The sequence below is a fragment of the Chanos chanos genome, chromosome 12 (assembly GCF_902362185.1).
Source record: "Chanos chanos chromosome 12, fChaCha1.1, whole genome shotgun sequence".
Taxonomy (NCBI): Eukaryota; Metazoa; Chordata; class Actinopteri; order Gonorynchiformes; family Chanidae; genus Chanos; species Chanos chanos.
The window spans coordinates 18,141,951-18,159,410 of NC_044506.1; the positions used below are offsets into that span (position 1 = coordinate 18,141,951).

A 17,460-nucleotide genomic window follows, 5' to 3' on the forward strand; every position below is an offset into this window, starting at 1 on the left:
CTCTCTCCCTCTCACGCACACGCACACACAGACACACACACACACACAGACACACACACACACACTCGCTTTTTTGGATTTGGAAGCCTTGTTTTGTTACATTTTTAACTGAACTCACTTTGTGTCACAAGAGCTTTACATATTTATGGAGCAAAACTGTGAATCACGGAGACAGAGCACAAAGCTTTAATACGTCAGCAGCTGTGTGGTGTATGCATGCACCCGGCGTGCTGCAGCAGGGCAGCGGCCGGCCCCCGCCCTTCGGGCCCAAACCAGACACCTGTGTCTATCATAAAGACTTTAGCGTAATGACATTCAGGGCCCCCTGTGCCTTTATGTCTGTCAAGAAAGCGATGACCAAAAAAAAAACTGCAGACTCAATTTCATATCGGTTGTTATGTAAATGACCGCGGACGCGTTCAATTTCTATTCGGCCGCCAGACCGCCGACGTGACGGGAGTCATTTCGTCCCTTTTGAAATTAATTAGAACAAACACTGCGCAGGGCAGAGGTGGAGAGACAGCGATAGCAATTTAGCTACGGGGCAAAAATAAGAGCGTTAAAATAAGACAAAAAAAAATGAGGTTAATAAAACAAAAAAAACAAACGAAAAACCAAGAACAAAAAAACAAAAGAACAGGATTGTTGGCTGCAGTGTGAAAACACCATTTGTTGATGGGCAACTACATTTTTAATTTATAAATAAATGAACAAATAAATGAAACTGAATAATTTTTCTAGTGTTCTCTGCAATTGAGCCATCAGCAGTAAACATAAAACAGAGTCGGATTTGCTGTTATATAATTTTTGTAATACCGATCGCCTTTTATTTCCTAACCTCGACAGTAAAAACACTGTTCGCTTCTTTTCAAAATGCTGAGGGAACATTAGCACAACATGACTTTAAAGTTATCCTGACTGTTCACATTAAATCATGTAACTTCTGAAAAATGGACATACATGTTAATAAACAACGAGATATTATTCCAGCTCCCTGTATTACTGTTCTATGTTCTCCGAGGGAGGTGAACATTGTTTACAAAAAAAGAAAAGTCATCTGTTTGTATCTCTCTTGTCCTTTTCATTATCAGTTCATGACAAAAAGAGAAAGAAAACATTTCACTTCATTGTCTGTGAAGAGTATGGATGCAGCATCTGTTGTGTTTTGCCTACTGCTGCTGCTGCTAGGGGCAACGGAGACCATATGCTTTGCATCAGCGAAAGGTAAACAGTCATAATCAGAACCTTTGGGTTTTCTGCTGACTGAAAAACCAAGCCAACCGCTTGAAGAATGAAATCTGTTCATTACTTAGGCTTTATTTTGCAACATGGACACGTTTGGAAGCAAGATATCAGACGATGATGAAACGTCGAGATGGTGGATGAAGAAGGGTTCTCGAAACGGTTCTCCAGGTACCTCCCTTCCACAAAGCCGTGTAAATGCAGTCTCAGTGAGAGGATGCGTTCAGTGCGAGCTTTACCTTTGCAGAAGGGTACCGGGCCGCTCCAGGTGCCGTTCCCAGTGCAGGTGCGAACAGGGGAGGTGTCGGTCTCCGTGGTGTATCCGGGCTGGCAGACAAAAGTCACGTTCTGGCTGATGGTGAAGTCCTCGCCGTACCTGATCCCGTTCGCAGGCACACCTGGGTTGCCACAGTTGATCACTGCAAAGAAAAAGTGAACGCGTCAACACTCAAGTCTGCGTCGGATCTCACGGAGCAGGGAATAACTCATGCTTACAGATATTTTGAGTGACCTCAAGCTGCTGGCATTGAGAAAGTAGACCAGTGTATCTTCTCGAAGTTAAATCTGAGTTCAAGACCTTAAATCCCTCAATATAGGGCTGGCGTTTTCCCCTATTCGATCTGAATTTGGTGTAATTTCGCAAAACGTAACAGCAAATTTACAGCTTTTGTGGCCCGGCGGAATGGGACTGGAGCTGTGGAAACAGACCCCGCGGGAAGCCACTTTCGGCTGCTCCTCTGAAACAGCCTGTTTATGCCGCAGCAGAGATGTCTCAGCGACCTTTGACTCTTTTATTCAGAGTGATGGATCTAACGATTATGAGCACGGACCAGCAGCGGTAAGCCAGCCGTAGCCTCTTCTCATACGGGATCCCTGATGTTTTGCTTCAGTAATCAATCCTGAGGATCTTTTACAATTACCATGTCTTGCAATGTACTTACGGGGGGTTGGGGGTTGGTGGTATTGGTGGTGGGGGATGGGGGTTGGTGGTGAGGTGGGGCGGGGGGGGGGGGGCGTAAAGGATATTAGAGGAAGAGAGAGAGAGGGAGAGAGAGAGACAGAGAGAGAGAGAGAGGGAGAGAGAGAGAAAGAGAGTGAATTGGAATCCAATTGAAGTTGGTAGGAGATGAGAAAAAAAAGGGAAAGAAACAACCCACCGAACTTATTTCATTCTCGTATTTATTTAATTATCTCCCAGATCGCCAACGAAAAATTCTTCACCTGATTTATGTGACAACATTACTTATTCTCTGTCCCTGCCTCTCACATCCATTTTGTGTCACCGCGCCAAAAAAAAAAAAAAACATTTGAAAATGATTATTTGGAATCCATCATCTGGTGCACTCATAAATATACCCAACGTCCATGAGGAATGGCTTAAACCAAAAAATGGGAACGTGATGCTTTTCCTTGGACAGAGCCATGGATTACTTCACCCTGACCAGCTCCACAATCACACACGACCAGTTCAACCCATCAGAGCAGGCTTTACGAGGAAACAGCCATGTTAACTTCATGCTAGGGGGCCAAACCATATAGCACTAAGTTAATTATTCAGAGTAACGGATCTAACTTTATTACTGACCGTACCCAAAATCATAAACAAACACAAGTAATATTTAAACTGTGCTCTATATTTTGTTCTGAATCTAGAATAAACAAGGGTTTCAGTTGATAAACCTCGTCTTGGTACTATGGCATCCTATAGTCTCTGGTCTCCTGAACCGCCCCTGTGAATGGACTAGAAGGAGGAGACTGACCGGGTACACGCTTTGCAAAACCAAGCTGCGTAGTTCTGATTCTGTGATCAGGCCCAGTCCAAAAAAAACGAGCCTGTTGTGTGAATCGGGACAGCGTCAGTACTTTAAATATGAATTGGACAAAGAGCAGTGCTTCACTTATAGATAAGCTACACTGTGAAAGGTTTTCACTTCGTTCTGTCCCATCACCGCTGAAATGAATTTGACAAAAAAAGACCTCCTGACAAACACACATTAAACGAGTGGAGGTGGAATCCTTAGCCTGGAGCTTAAGAGCTAAGTCTAATCTGCCCTGGGTACAGATTTGAATCAAATAGCCTCCTCTTGCCTTAAAGAAGATAGTCTGTTGACCCCCAAAAAAAAAGGAAAGTATGGTGATCTAAGTTTGTACGCCGAGGGACTGAGAGTATTGATTTTTTTTTTTTTTTTTATCTAGCTCAACCCGGAGGAGTGAACTCTTCTGACCTTACTTCTCTCTTCCTCTGTCTTTTCTCTGTCTCTGACCTCAAACTACCTCTCCGAGGACCAAAATTTCAAATCTCTCGCCACTTTCGTCCGGCAGGGTTTGCCTCAACAACGCATTGCACTCGAAACTTGCCCTCCATCTTTTTACGGACGAACTTATTCCAGGGGTACTCTTCGCTCCTCTCAATTGACATCTTCTCTACCAATCAGAGAGGACTACTCAACCCCGCCTCCATAGCGCTTGACTTCTGATGGACCAATAAAAAAAAAAAAAAAAAAGGCGTGATAATGCTTTATTCAAACAGTTCACCACAGGCTTGTCACGAGCTAGTCTTTATGCTTGAGAAGACATGTCATGACCCCCTGTGTGCTGATGCAACCTCTGTGCGAAGCTCACTAACGGCCTACATAACCCTACGGGTAAACTGTCGCGTTTCATAACTCCGCGCGACAAGACCGGTTAGGACTTGACAACTCACGGTTACTGCACTCGTAACGTGTCCTCCGACAGAACCGCCGTCCGCCACCAAAAGCTGCGGTGTCCTCAACCCCGTCAGCCTGACTAAAAGATCACATCTGAGTATTCTATCTGCACCAAGGGGTGTTCGCGTAAATCCCACGCGTCAGAATCTTTTAAAACCCTCCTCGTGCGGTACTCACTGGTGCAGTTGGGCGCGCTACCAGACCAGGTGCCGTTAGCTTGGCACTGTCGCGTGGTGGAGCCGGTAAGTATGTAGCCCTCCATGCAGGAGTAGATGACGGAGTGAGAGAACGTGGTCCCGTCCAGACGGAACACGCGCCCGTTACTGGGCGTCCCGGGGTTTCCACACTGGACCGCTGCATCAAATGGGGAAAAAAAAAAAAAAAACGTTAAAAAAATTGAAATAAATAAAAACAGGGTATTGTATGGCTGTATATTATGTCTCTTGGAAATAATGGCAATAAACATCCATTCATCCATTAGAAGATTTAACAGAGGGACATTCAGAGGGTAAAGATGCCTGGCAGTCATGAGACAGATATAGGAATCACTGTAAATGAGTCTGACACTGTGACAGAGAGACAGCCAGACAGAGAGAGAGAGAGAGAGAGAGAGAGAGAGAGGAGGGAAGAAGAAGAGATCAACCCAAGTCCTCCGAGACGTCACATCCCTGGGGGTGGGCAGGTGAACCATCTGTAAATCCACCGTAACTGCTGAGCCAAACTGCTGGCTGCTTGGAGGAGATGAGTGGCCAATCTGCTTGGCTGGGGTCTGCCTTATTAGAGACATGACAGAGCCCCCTCTGTCGCCCTCCAACAACTCCCCTTTGTCTTCCCCATGAATGACCATCCAGCATCCCTCTGGGGCCTGTCAGCTTTTCGATGACACCATTTTCCCCCCTCAAATTACACACACACACACACACACACACACACACATACACACACTGTACCGACTTCCATGTCGCCAATTGCTACCTCTCAGGAAACGATAACAACACAATGAGGAGGTAGAGAGGGGGTGTCACAGCCCGTGGGGCCTCCGCGGGGAGGAGAGTCAAGGTGGAGAGACACCATTAGTTTGGTCCGCGTGGAGAAAAGAACAACGGTTCTGTCACTTGTTTTTTTCCTTAAAAAAAAACAAACAAAACAAAACAAAAAAAAAACAAGCCTGCAACCCCCCCTCCCCTTCCTTTTTGCCCTTTGTGGTTGCTCTTTTTCACTTGACCAGGCAGAGAGAGTTTGAGCAATGTACCATGGGACAGAAGAGGGCTGCTGGCACTGTCCGGAGGACCAATTTGGCTCTGTGAAAAAGGTGGACGGAGTGAGTGAGTGAGTGAGTGGAATGGAGGAGTGGGAAGAGATACATTCCCCAGATAACAATTAACGGGTGGTTACTGCTCCACTGATGAATGGCTGACATGAACTCTTGATGATTTATTTTCAACAAAGAGTGGAAGTCTTAAGATAACTGCTTCAAAAGAAAAAAACAAAAAAACAAACAAAAACCAAACCAAAAGTCTGACTGTGTGCTACAGCTCAGCTGATGACATTTTCTCCCAAACAAAGAGACACACATAGATGAGGGGTGAGATGGAGCTCGACTGTTAAGGTTCTCGATGTGGCAGACGCTAGTGAAGAAGCTGTGAGACCACTCCGTGTTCGTTACAGCGTAAGAGGAAAGTGAAGGTCAGTACCACACTCGTGCCCAAAATCTCTCAGCCGCCAAGTTTATTCCCGCATACCGATTTCAAATGACCCGTTAGAGCAATCAGACTCACAACCCAAAACCTCGATTTTGTCTTTGGTGAAATTTGGAGCTTTTTTTTCAGAGGTGCTTGTTTGATGGTTTATTTGTGTGTTTAAGGACGTGTTGTGAGGTCACAGAGCTGAAAGGAGTCTTAAGTTTGCGTTTTTTTGTTTGTTTGTTTGTTTAAGTGGGTGTTGTGAGGTTGCAGAGCTGAAAGAGGCCTTACTTTTGCACGAGTTTGTTTGCTCGATCGTTTGTTTCTTTGTCCAAGGGCGGGTTCTGAGGATATGGAGCTGAAAGGGGCCTTTACGTTGGCAGGAGTCTGGTTGTTTGTTCGTACGTTTGTTTGTTTATGGGCGTGTTGCGAGGTCAGAGAGCTGAAAGGGGCCTTACGTTTGCAGGAGGGCTGGGTTCCAGACCAGGTGCCGTTGGGGAGGCACATTCTCTCAGCCGAGCCAAAAAGCGTGTAGCCCGTGGAACAGCTGAAGTGAACTTTACTGCGGACACGGAAGTCGCTCTCCTCCCTACTGCCATGAGAAGGAGTGCCTGGGTCCCCGCATGTTCCGGAAGAATCACCTGGGTGGGGGAGAGATACAGAGAGAGAGAGAGAGAGAGAGAGAGAGAGAGATGAGAGAGGCAAAAGTACAGTGAGAAAGTAGAAGACAAAGAAGGTTTCAAGGTAAAGGCGTGAAAGAAAGGGAAACGAAGGAAAAAAAGAGAAAGGACGAGATGAAAAGGTTAAGTCGGCATGTGAATCATCAGCGAAAGACGGCAACGCATACATGAGTTGAATGAACCAAGAAAAATGTCTCTGCTGTTCTGTGTTTCCAAACTCTGAGTACAGTCTGGCTGCACAACTGAAAAGAAAAAACAAGATATTTTATCTTAGATTTAAAAAAAAGTGAGTGTATGTATATATATATATATATATATATACACCCCTTTTTTTCAATACATTTAAGATTCTGCTTCAAGCTCCCAGGAAACTAATATTGCTGATGGGTAAGGCAGGGATTCCACATAGCTGAGCCTTGGTAACACGCTGTGAAAAACTTTTCCTCCAAACTAAGTTCCGTCTACCGCAGAGATTCGCTCACGCCCAGAGGACGACACTCAAAAACCTCAACCGAAATAACAGACGCGGAGATCAATGATTGTCCTAGCCGGTAGAGGTGACTACACAAAACTTCATGGCGTGACTGCGGATGCTGAGGGAAAACAAGTATCATATTGCTTCATAACAGGGTGGACGGCAAACAGTATCAAGACAAATAACGTCGCTTTCAGGGTCTGCTGGGAGTCAGCGGGGCCTGTTATGTGGCACGGAAATCCCCCGTATCCTGGACATTCAGACACCTGTATCGAAATCAGCCCTGTACTCTGGGCAAGTAAACGTGAGAAAATGACCCTCCTGAGGAAAGAGGAGTTGGGAGAGCTCTAAGCGCCGTAAATTAGTCATTTATTTAAGAAAGCCGAACAATGAGAGGACAGAGAGAAAGAGAGAGAGAGAGAGAGAGAGAGAGAGAGAGAGAGGATATCTGCAGTGTATAAGAGCAGTTGCGGAGCAGGGAGAAGCATGTAGGCAGATAGCTGTCAGTCTCGGGGGACACAGTGAAGTTCCCTGGGTATTAAAGAGCCAGCAGACTCTTCACTTTACATTTTAAACACGCTAGTGCACTCACTGCACCGCTAGTCTACCCACACATACACACACACACACACATACACATACATCATGTCCTATACATCATATAGACACTACCTGGGGCAAGGCAGAGAAGATGTATGGAGGTGTGATGACCAATCAGCAGGAGAGTGTGATGTGTGCATTCTCACATCATTCTGTCTCTCTGGAGACGTGCGTCTTTAAGGTACAATAGGACAGAACAAAGCAAACTTGCACCAACTTTTCTTAAGATGCAATAATAACTTCAGATAAGACGCAGGTGACGATGTGACTGAGCATTTTTCAGGCTACAGTAGTTAACGTGTGTGTGTGTGTGTGTGTGTGTTTGATATGTGTGTGTGTGTGTGTGTGTGTATGATGTTCCATCTTTGTTCTTCCTTCATACTGGTAGCGCCCTGGGGATAGTGAAGGGTGTGGGTGGTGCTAGTTTGCATGTGTGCGTGCCTGAGTGTGTGTGTGTGAGTGTGAGTATGCGTGCCTGCATGTGTGTATGCATGTGCGTATGTGTGTGTGAGTGCATGCATGTGTGAGTGTGTGTGTGTGTGTGCGTATGTGTGTGTGACTGTGTGTGTGTGTGTGTGTGTGTGTATGCATGTGCATGCGTGTATGTGTGTATGTGTGTGAGTGTGTGTATGTGTGAGCATGTGCGTGCGTGTGCGTGCGTGTGTGCGTGTGCGTGCTGCGCGTGCATGTGTGTGTGTATGTGTGCGTGTATGTGTGCGTGTGCGTGCGTGCGTGCGTGTGTGGCCGTTTGCTCTCCCAGGAGTGTGCTCCGTCAGAGAGATTGTGCTGACCAAGCGGCACTTCAAGGGCAGAGGGAGGGGACGTGCCCGTCTCTGCTCTCCACCGCTGCACGTACACTCATCCGCAGTGGCAGGTCTGAGACCACCACGCACGGAGGGAGGGAGGGAGGGAGGAGAGGAGAGGAGAAGGAAGGAGGTGCAGTAATACACTGCCATGTCTGAAGCTAAAGCAAAGTCACCTGCACGGAACACGACGCAAAGAAAAACGCACGAGGTCGTCGTCTTCAGACAAAAGTCATCGTTGTCTTCCGTCCTCACACAAAAGTTTACTTCACACGAATGTTTCTAAACTTTTGAATAATTTCGCCCAATTTGTCAAAACACGACGACACACGCAGGACTAACAAATAAAAAATGTGCCCAAACAATGTCCTGTTCTGTCTTCTTGTTTAAATGTGTTTGTTTAAAACAAACAAACAACAACAACAACAACCCCCCCCCTTTTTTTTCTCTCCATGGCCGGCTTTGAAGGAGGGAGTGAGATAGTGAGAGCCAGGGGGAAAATGGGAGGCTGAAGAGAAATACTCTAAGATAGCTCTCATGACTCAAAATGGATTATTGATCAACAGCAGCAGAGGGGGTCTGAGTGTTCAGGGCTGATTTAACACACTGGGGTCAGGATGAAATATTGGACTTAGCTGTCACTCTCTGCTCCAGATTCTGTTAAGGGTCTGACTCCACTCCCTGACACGCAGTACACAGCACTGAAGATATGTCTTATCCAGCCAGGGCTACGTAAACATGTTTCCTTTTAACCCTCTAAAAAACCCCCCAAACAAACAAACAAAAAAACAACAACAACAACAACAACAACAACAAAAAACCCCAAGTTGTCAGCTGTTGTCAAAACAGGTTGTCAGCACAGGTGTTACAAACTGTCAGTTTGGTAAATAAATGAAAAATAAATGAATGAATGAATGAATAAATAAACAAATAAATAAATGAATAAAAAAAAACACAGGGACATATTATCATCCGAGAAACCACGTTGTAGGAATCTGTCGGCTAAATCGAGGTCGAGTCTGTCGTAGGAGTATATCTTTATATTAACATAAAAATATTTGTAAAAGAAAAGGGAAAAAAGAAAAATAACTGAAGCTTCTTTAATCACTAACACAGCCTTATTATGAGATTTCATACTGTCAGTTGTTTGGGCCGCTAAAAACAAACAAACAAACAAACGAAAAAACGACACTAAAAAGGAACCTGCGGTTCTGACCCGTTAGGAGCATGTGTTTATTTACGCCAGCTCCAAGTCGTTCTGGCCTGCAGTAGCGCAGCGTCTTTGCCATCTAACAAGCTCTCCCAGCTGCACGGCCCGTCCCTGGATCCTGGCACTCTGATTCTGTGGCAGCTCAGCTAATTGGGCTGCAGGTGTGAATGTGGAGAAACGGAGGATGGGGCAGCTGGACATAAGCGCTTTTAATGAGTAACTCATAGTCACAGTCTCACTAATTGGGACGCTGGATGTTTGGGAGCGGACTGTGAATTACTGTGTTCCCAGTATGACACGGAGGTCAATTTAGGTCATGTCCAGTCATAAAGGAATCAAACCTCTTTACACGGCGGGGCCCGGGCGGCTGAGGATGATATCATTGGCTTGCCCTCTCTAACTGGAGTATGTATTAGGAGCTGAGAGAACAGTAGAGTCAGACTTCTAGTACACGAAAAAATGACGGAGGTTTGGAAATAGTAACATACATACACATATACACACATCTCTCTCTCTCTCTCTCACACACTAACACACACATACACACACACACACACATACACCTCGCCCTTGCTTGTTCCAAGGTGCGGCAGCTGAGAGATGATGTAGCACACAGGAGAGGGAGCTAAACTTGTCTTGGTCTAAATTTGTGCCAGGAAACCCACAAATCCCTAGGGGTAGCAAATTATAGAGGGGAAAACAAGAGACTCACCAGTGGCCCTGAGTGAGAGAGAGAGAGAGAAAGAGAGAGAGAGAGAGAGAGAGAGAGTGTTGGGGACTGGCTCTTTCTGGGTCAGAGCGTGGATGGAGAATTGGGAGTGTGTTCAGTGATACTGGTTGGAGCTGGTGTCTGCATTTTTCTCTTTATGGGTCATGGACACTTAATGAAGGTTTAATGGATGAACAGCCAGCAGGTGAACACACTGTGTGTGTGTGCGTGTGTGTGTGTGTTTGTGTTTGTCCTATTATGTATCTGCTCTTGTATGTTCGCATAAATGTGTGTGTGTGTGTTCGTGTGAGTGCATGCAAATTTTTATGTATCTTTTTTTTTTGAGAACTTTGAAGGACACTTTACTGAAGCACACTATCCTACAGGGGATGCCTTGTAAAAACTGAGCTCAAAATCATGATTCCCACTCGTTAAAAAAAATGCATAGGAGCTTTTTTTTATATATGAAAGATATTGCTGTTCTGGTACAACTAAATGTGTAAACGTGCTTTTTAGTTACGGTTAAGCTTAGGTTATTATTCCTTACCTTTGTAATAATGGAAGTCAACTGAAGGTCTCCAGAATCTAGCATACAATGTACGCGTGTGTGCACGCGCATGTCTGTGTGTGTGTGTGTGTGCGCGTGTGTGTTTGTGAGTGCGCGTTTCTGTGTGTGTGTTATTGTGTGTGGGTTTTGACCACATTCTCTGTATCTGTCTGACATCTGGGGTGAGGAGAGTGGATTCCTGTGCGGTGTGTCAGTGTGTGACTGGGACAGAGGCTATGGGCCTGAATGTGGGGCAGAGCTGATTAGTCTAATGAAGAGAGGAAACAGACTAGCCCCAGCAAATGCATCCTGCCAGAAACACACACCATCTGCCATCTTAACCGAGAAAACCCCTACTGTAGAAAGAGTCACAGAATCAGAGCGTCCAATGAGACATTACCTCGTCCAGCAACTCACTGCCTTTCATCAATATATCAGCAACTACTCTGATAAAGCTAGCTTATGCGTATAATAAACACGTACAAAATATGCTCTCTTATCAAAACATGCACCAGAGACCAGGCAAACCCTCGGTCCAGGGATCCCAGCCAGTACTGCACTCCCGGTGAATCCCAGATCCTACAACCAATCTCTCCACGCTCAGCCAGCGCGCCCTCGCAAGAAACGCGGCCTTTCTTTTCCGGAAATTTCCTTTCACGGAGGAGGCAGCCTCCGGTCGCGTTTCACACGGGCTGAATGAAACATGCAGATGAATGTAAACACCGGTATCGAATCAAATGTCACGATCGTTTTTTTTTTTTTTTTCCCCGATTTAATTTTATTTTTTTAGCATGGCGGTGATTAATTCTGCGGTGTTAGAAACTCATTGTCATCCTAAACAGTACATCGTGAGAAAGAACAGGTGGGATCAAATCATCTGAACAGCCAATGGGGCGCCTTACAAAAACCACTGTGACAACGCTATGGCAACACATATCACGCACAACCCACAGCCTAGAAATACATTGACTCAATGGTCTTTAAGAGGCAATGCTCTATATTACGGCTCTGTTGTTTTATATGGATAAAATGACTCATCACGATCACGATTTGAGAGAGCGGAATGGCATTTTCCGGACACGCATTATTATGAGACTAATCTGCACGAAACGAGGCAAAGTTGTGTAGTTTGAACCAACTATAGTTCAGCCACCTGCTATAGGGCTGGAACGTTCTCCGCCATCGCAAAAGAAAGACAGAACAACTATGATCTGAAAGACGTTTATTCTCATGCGTCTAACGGACTGCCCAGAGAGGATATCAAAAGAAAGAGGCGACATGATACCGCTGTGGAGTGTAACAAATTATACATGAGTTATGCAGACATTTTTTTTTCAAAAGTCTTTGACTACACCCTGCAGAGAGACCACTTCAGTCAGATCTCTGCTGTACGGGGGCCTGCACGAATTCTCTAAGACATATAAGCGCACACTCGTGTAGAATTTTAAATTGTTCTGACATTGGTCTGTTTTTTTTTTTTAGCGAGAGCAGTCCCCCTGCTCCTCTGACCAGCGCTTGCTACAGGTAATTCACAAAATCCAGCCACGACACTTTCAAAGCCATGCAGAGAACATGTCCAAACTCAGTGAAGCTGAGCCGGAACGTGTAACGCCACTGAAAATGCCACTGACTCAAACTTTCCACATGGTTTAAGATCACTTGCCCCCCCCCCCCCCCCCCCCTCATTAATTCCCCTCCTAAAGTGTTCAGGGACAATATGACATCCTACTGTGAAATGGTGAACTAGGTGACATTACATTAACTTTTTTTTTCTTTTTTATCGAATAACATTATGTATTTTATATTTTAAATCTTATTATATATTGTTGGAATGGCCTGCTTATGACCTTGCATCTCCGTCAGTTCTTTCTTTCCTATTACCAAATAGGGAATAGCTACTTTGAATTCACTGTATGTCCTTGAGTCAATACTATTACCCACTAAACAAAGACCAGCTGAAGAGATAAATGCTCTCTGAAAATTTTACAGCCGGGTCGGGGTTTTTTGGCTGTTGTTCTGTGCGCTGTTTCTGACTCCCGGGGCGCCGAAAAACGTAAAGACCTGTGGACCTCTATACTTGCATGATCTGTCAGGGAAGGGTGCAGAACCATGATCTGCCAGGGTGGGGTGCAGAACCATGATCTGCCAGGGTGGGGTGCAGAACCATGATCTGTCAGAGTGGGGTGCAGAACCATGATCTGTCAGAGTGGGGTACAGAACCATGATCTGTCAGAGTGGCGTGCAGAACCATGATCTGTCAGAGTGGCATGCAGAACAAGAGCCCCCAGCACTTTTACTTTCCTGTAATTTGGTACCTGGCCTGAGGCCTGGCATAATGTGCAAACTGTGGGTGTGCATACACATTTATATATGTATGTGTGTGTGTGAGAGAGAGAGAGACAGGGAGAGAAGGAAACAAAGAGGGATGATGATGATACTGATAGGAGAGGGCTTACATTAAATGTCCGTATTTGAATAATAGTTGATTGACTGGTCCTCTACACAGCTATAACTTTTAGTCATGTGACTTTTGGCTGCATTTGCCAAACTGAATTAAAAGCAGGACTGTGCTGAATGAAGAATGACAGTGAACAAACCCCCCCCCCCCCCCCCAGAAATTAATGATCAAGGAAGCACTTTTCTGTGAAAAAGAAACCCTCTGGATCTGTCTTCAAATCTTTTATGTAATGTAAACTCTTTCTATTTGAGCCATTGCCCACACCACAAGGAAGCAGACCTATTAATGTACCAAGAACATTTGGTACTTCTGGATAAACTTAATCACACACGCACACACACGCACACACACGCGCACACACACACACACACACACACACACTGGTTACCGGCTGCTATGTTTTCTCATTGGACTGTGAAAATTGGTAAATTAATCTAAGTAATTCATACATTAATATAGCATGTTTATTAATGCCTCATGTAAGCATGCAGATACTTACTCTTAGATATCTCTGAGCCTGTTTAATGTACTAATTGTTAATTTACTTAGGAATGTATAATCTATCAACACAGCTGAGGTACAATGTGTGCACCTTTCACTTTCATGCTCAGTGCAAAATCACTTAGGCTGTCTTTTGACTTCTTACCACTTTGGTTCTTATAATTTAGAGATTCAGCAATTTTCCATTTAGGAAAAAAACAAAACAAAAAACAAAACAAAAACAAAAAACAACAACATTAGAGAATCTCAAATATATGGTCATTTCTGTAAGCGTAACAACTGAAAGCCTAAAAATTTCCCCTGAAGTCAACAAAAGCAACCATCTCAGTCACCCCAGGATTAAGCAAGTGTAACCGAAAGAGAAGCTTTCTTTAGTGTGCAAGAACAAATCACCTTCAGTGTAGGTCATTAAAAAACAAACAAACAAACCAACAAACAAAAAAAAAAAACCCAGAGAAGAAACATAGAGAAAGAGCATATGGCATGTCATCTCCATAAAACAGACAGGAAACAATTGCTGACCCCCTCAGGAACCCCACGGGTGAATTACGGGCTGAAAAAAAGGTGTTGTTGGCTGAGCTGAAATGCATGAGCCTAATTACAGGCAGAATGACGTCCTTCCTCATGAGAATGAAAGCCCTTTTCTCTCGCAAATGTCCCAGCGGATCCATGGCTGTCCTTAATCAAATACAGCCACACGCCAATTCTCATCCATGCAGCCACTTTCTAATGTATTTATATAGCTGTTATACATACACACTGCAGGAGAAAGTGTGTGTGTGCGTGCGTGTTTTGTGTGTGAGTGTGTGTGTGTGAGAGAGAGAGAGAGAGAGAGAGAGAGAGAGAGAAAGAGAGAAAGAGAGAAAGAGACAGGCAGACTGGGAGAGAGAGAGAGAGAGAGAGAGAGAGACAGGCAGACAGACAGAGTGAGAGAGAGAGACAGAGAGACAGAGAGAAAGAGAGAGTGAGAGAGAGAGAGACACAGAGAGAGAGAGAGAGAGAGACAGACAGAGAGAGAGAGTGCTTTATGAAATGAACACTGCCTTCAGTGCAGCTGGAGGGTAAGTGTGTGATCCACGCAGTGTTACAGGATGACGTCTGTGCCAGTGTTAGTGTTCCCACACAGGGCTGAAAAGACTACACGCACGGTCCCACATACACTCTCCGCCTCTGTATGAGAGCAACTCCTGATGCTCCAAACCGCCTCACAATCTCCAACATTATCTGCATTAATGCAGTTATTCCCCAGGTCTCTCTTTCTCTCTTACCCTTCATCTTTTTCAATCATCGTCTTTTTTTGTGTACAGCCAAGAACAAACATATTTTCATTACTTTGGGATTGTGTGTGCTGAATATAAGCGCTTGGGGAGAACAGCTACTTGGTAAATGCTTCTTCTAAACTTAAAATGTTTTAAATCAGGTTATACTTACAAACAAACACAGCAAAAGCACTCGTGAGCAAAGGTGGTGTAGAAAATCTAAAAATCTAAAAGAAAATCTAAAAAATGGAATCAATAATGCACTTGGGTAACCTCCTTTTTTCGATATGTATGATTTGCTGAAAAAAGAAAAAAAATCATTGATTTTTATGAATTGATTTTTATGAAAACCCTTTTGGTAATCCATGACTTCAATATGTGTCTTGAGCTCAGTTGCTAGTTTTGAAGATTCGAAAAAACAAGTTCTAACATTGAACAATGGGTTGATCCATTGATGGCTAGACTGACCAACAGATGACTGAACTGGGGCATGTGTGTGTGTGTGTATGTGTGTATATACATATGTGCGTGTGTGTGTGTATGTATGCCTGTGTGTGTGTATGTGTGCGTGTATGTGTGTGTATATATATATATATATGAGCGTGTGTGTGTCCTACCTGTACAGAAGGGCATGGGTGCACTCCAGTGTGTATGTGTGTGTGTATTTGTGTGTGTGCGTGTGTATGTGTGCATATATATGTGCGTGTATGTGTGTGTATATATATATGAGCGTGTGTGTGTCCTACCTGAACAGAAGGGCATGGGTGCACTCCAGTGTGTATGTGTGTGTGTATTTGTGTGTGTGCGTGTGTATGTGTGCATATATATGTGCGTGTATGTGTGTGTATATATATATACGAGCGTGTGTGTGTCCTACCTGAACAGAAGGGCATGGGTGCACTCCAGTGGCCGTTGAGCTGGCAGGTCCGTGAAGACTCGCCCTTCAGCTGCCGGCCGCCCTTGCAGCTGTAACGCACCGTGGAGCCAAAAGTGAACTTATCCCCACTCAGTTCCCCGTTGGGAGGGGATCCTGGATGACCGCAGTCCACCACTTAACACACACACACACACACACACACACACAAACACTGTAAAGCTGACAATGTACACAACATACATACAAACAAAGCCACTATTTTGTTTAATTACCCTCCTATTATGACCACAACAGAAACACAGACTATACAAATATAGAATTACCACATGCAATATTCAGTTTTTCCTTTTAAATAATGAGTTCTCCTCAATTTCACTGCTAATGTAAATTCTTCCTAGAGTGCTGACATGAGCTCTTGGCAGAAAATTTCTTTTTTGCAGTGTCTCCTTGACCTTGCACACTAAATGGCAAAGAGGTACGAGCGTAGGTTTCCCAAACAGATGAAAGGACTACATCAGCTTTTTTTTTTTTTCCTTTTCCTTTTTTTTTTTAATTGAATTTCAAACAAGGATTCTCAAAACATGTTTTTAGCAGAAATGAAAATTCTCCTATGAGTCAAGCATCTCTGTATGCAAGCCAATGTATCAATTTGCACAGAGGGTTTGAGCATGGTTGACAATCTTGTTTCCAGGTTCACTTGCTCCTTGGCTGCTCTCACAGGTTGTGGGGATTACATCAGAGGATACTGACTAAGCATCAGAAGCAGCCCCTTTTTCCAGTACGTCTCCAAGTGTTAACCAAATACAAATAAAAACATGAGTGTGGGTTGTGTTCGAGATTAACGAAACGTTGGTGTGTGCTAGTGCTTTTTTGGGGGGGCGGGTGGGTGAGGGCTGGGGAGGAGGTTGGGTAAACAGATATGTCTGACCGAATTTGTCAAGAGAGGGTGGGTTGAACGTGTGTGTGCGCGGTGGTTTTGACTTTCGCAGCTGGCGTTAGCGATGTCTTGCTGGCTCGTCCAAAAAGATATCCGGGCATTTCGTAGGATGTGCGCTCAATAAAACAAAGGATCAGTGACAACCCTGCCATCTCTAATTCGTTTAATCCGAAAACCGAGCGTTCCACCTGTCCCTCAATTACCACGCTGATCTTAAACAGCCGAGAAAGGGTCACGCGACTAATTCCACCTCAATTATGTTGATGTGATGCTAATTAGCGGCGAAGACGCCGCCGTTGCCAAGATTAGGTGTTCTTGCTCTGAACAGAAGGAAAGTAGAAAACAATGGTAAACTTACTGATGCACTCAGGCAGCGGTTTGTCCCACTGGCCTGTGGGTTGGCAGGTAAGCACAGGAGAACCAAAGAGGTAATAGCCAGGGTTGCAGTCGTAAAAAACCACGGTGCCAAAGGTGAAGTTGCCGTGTTCGATCTTGCTCTGTCTGATCGAGTTGGGAGGGATCCCCGGATCTGAGCAGTTGACCACTGCGTAGAGAAAGAGGGAAACAGGGAGGTCGAGGGAAAGACAGGCGGAGAAAGAGACGTGTTATTTCTCAGGCCTACGTAGCAGGTGACCTCACGCTACATATGGGGGAAGCCTAATTAAGTGTGGTCTCCTTACTGCAGACCGACCAGAGTAGAGATCAGCTTACTGATCAACAACAAAACCAAGTTTGGTTCAGAAATACAGAGTACTCTGAAAATTTGTCTGCT

The 17,460-nt window shown here is 44.7% G+C and overlaps 1 protein-coding gene across 1 annotated transcript in view; it reads right to left on the bottom strand.

Moving 5' to 3' along the window:
* Window positions 1-17,460, bottom strand: part of csmd3b (CUB and Sushi multiple domains 3b) — a 346,791-nt gene that overhangs the window by 18,658 nt on the left and 310,673 nt on the right. Inside the window, 5 exon segments of the mRNA XM_030788642.1 lie at window positions 1,482-1,661; window positions 4,128-4,304; window positions 6,091-6,273; window positions 15,752-15,925; window positions 17,047-17,232. Coding sequence (XP_030644502.1) covers window positions 1,482-1,661; window positions 4,128-4,304; window positions 6,091-6,273; window positions 15,752-15,925; window positions 17,047-17,232 — 900 coding nt within the window.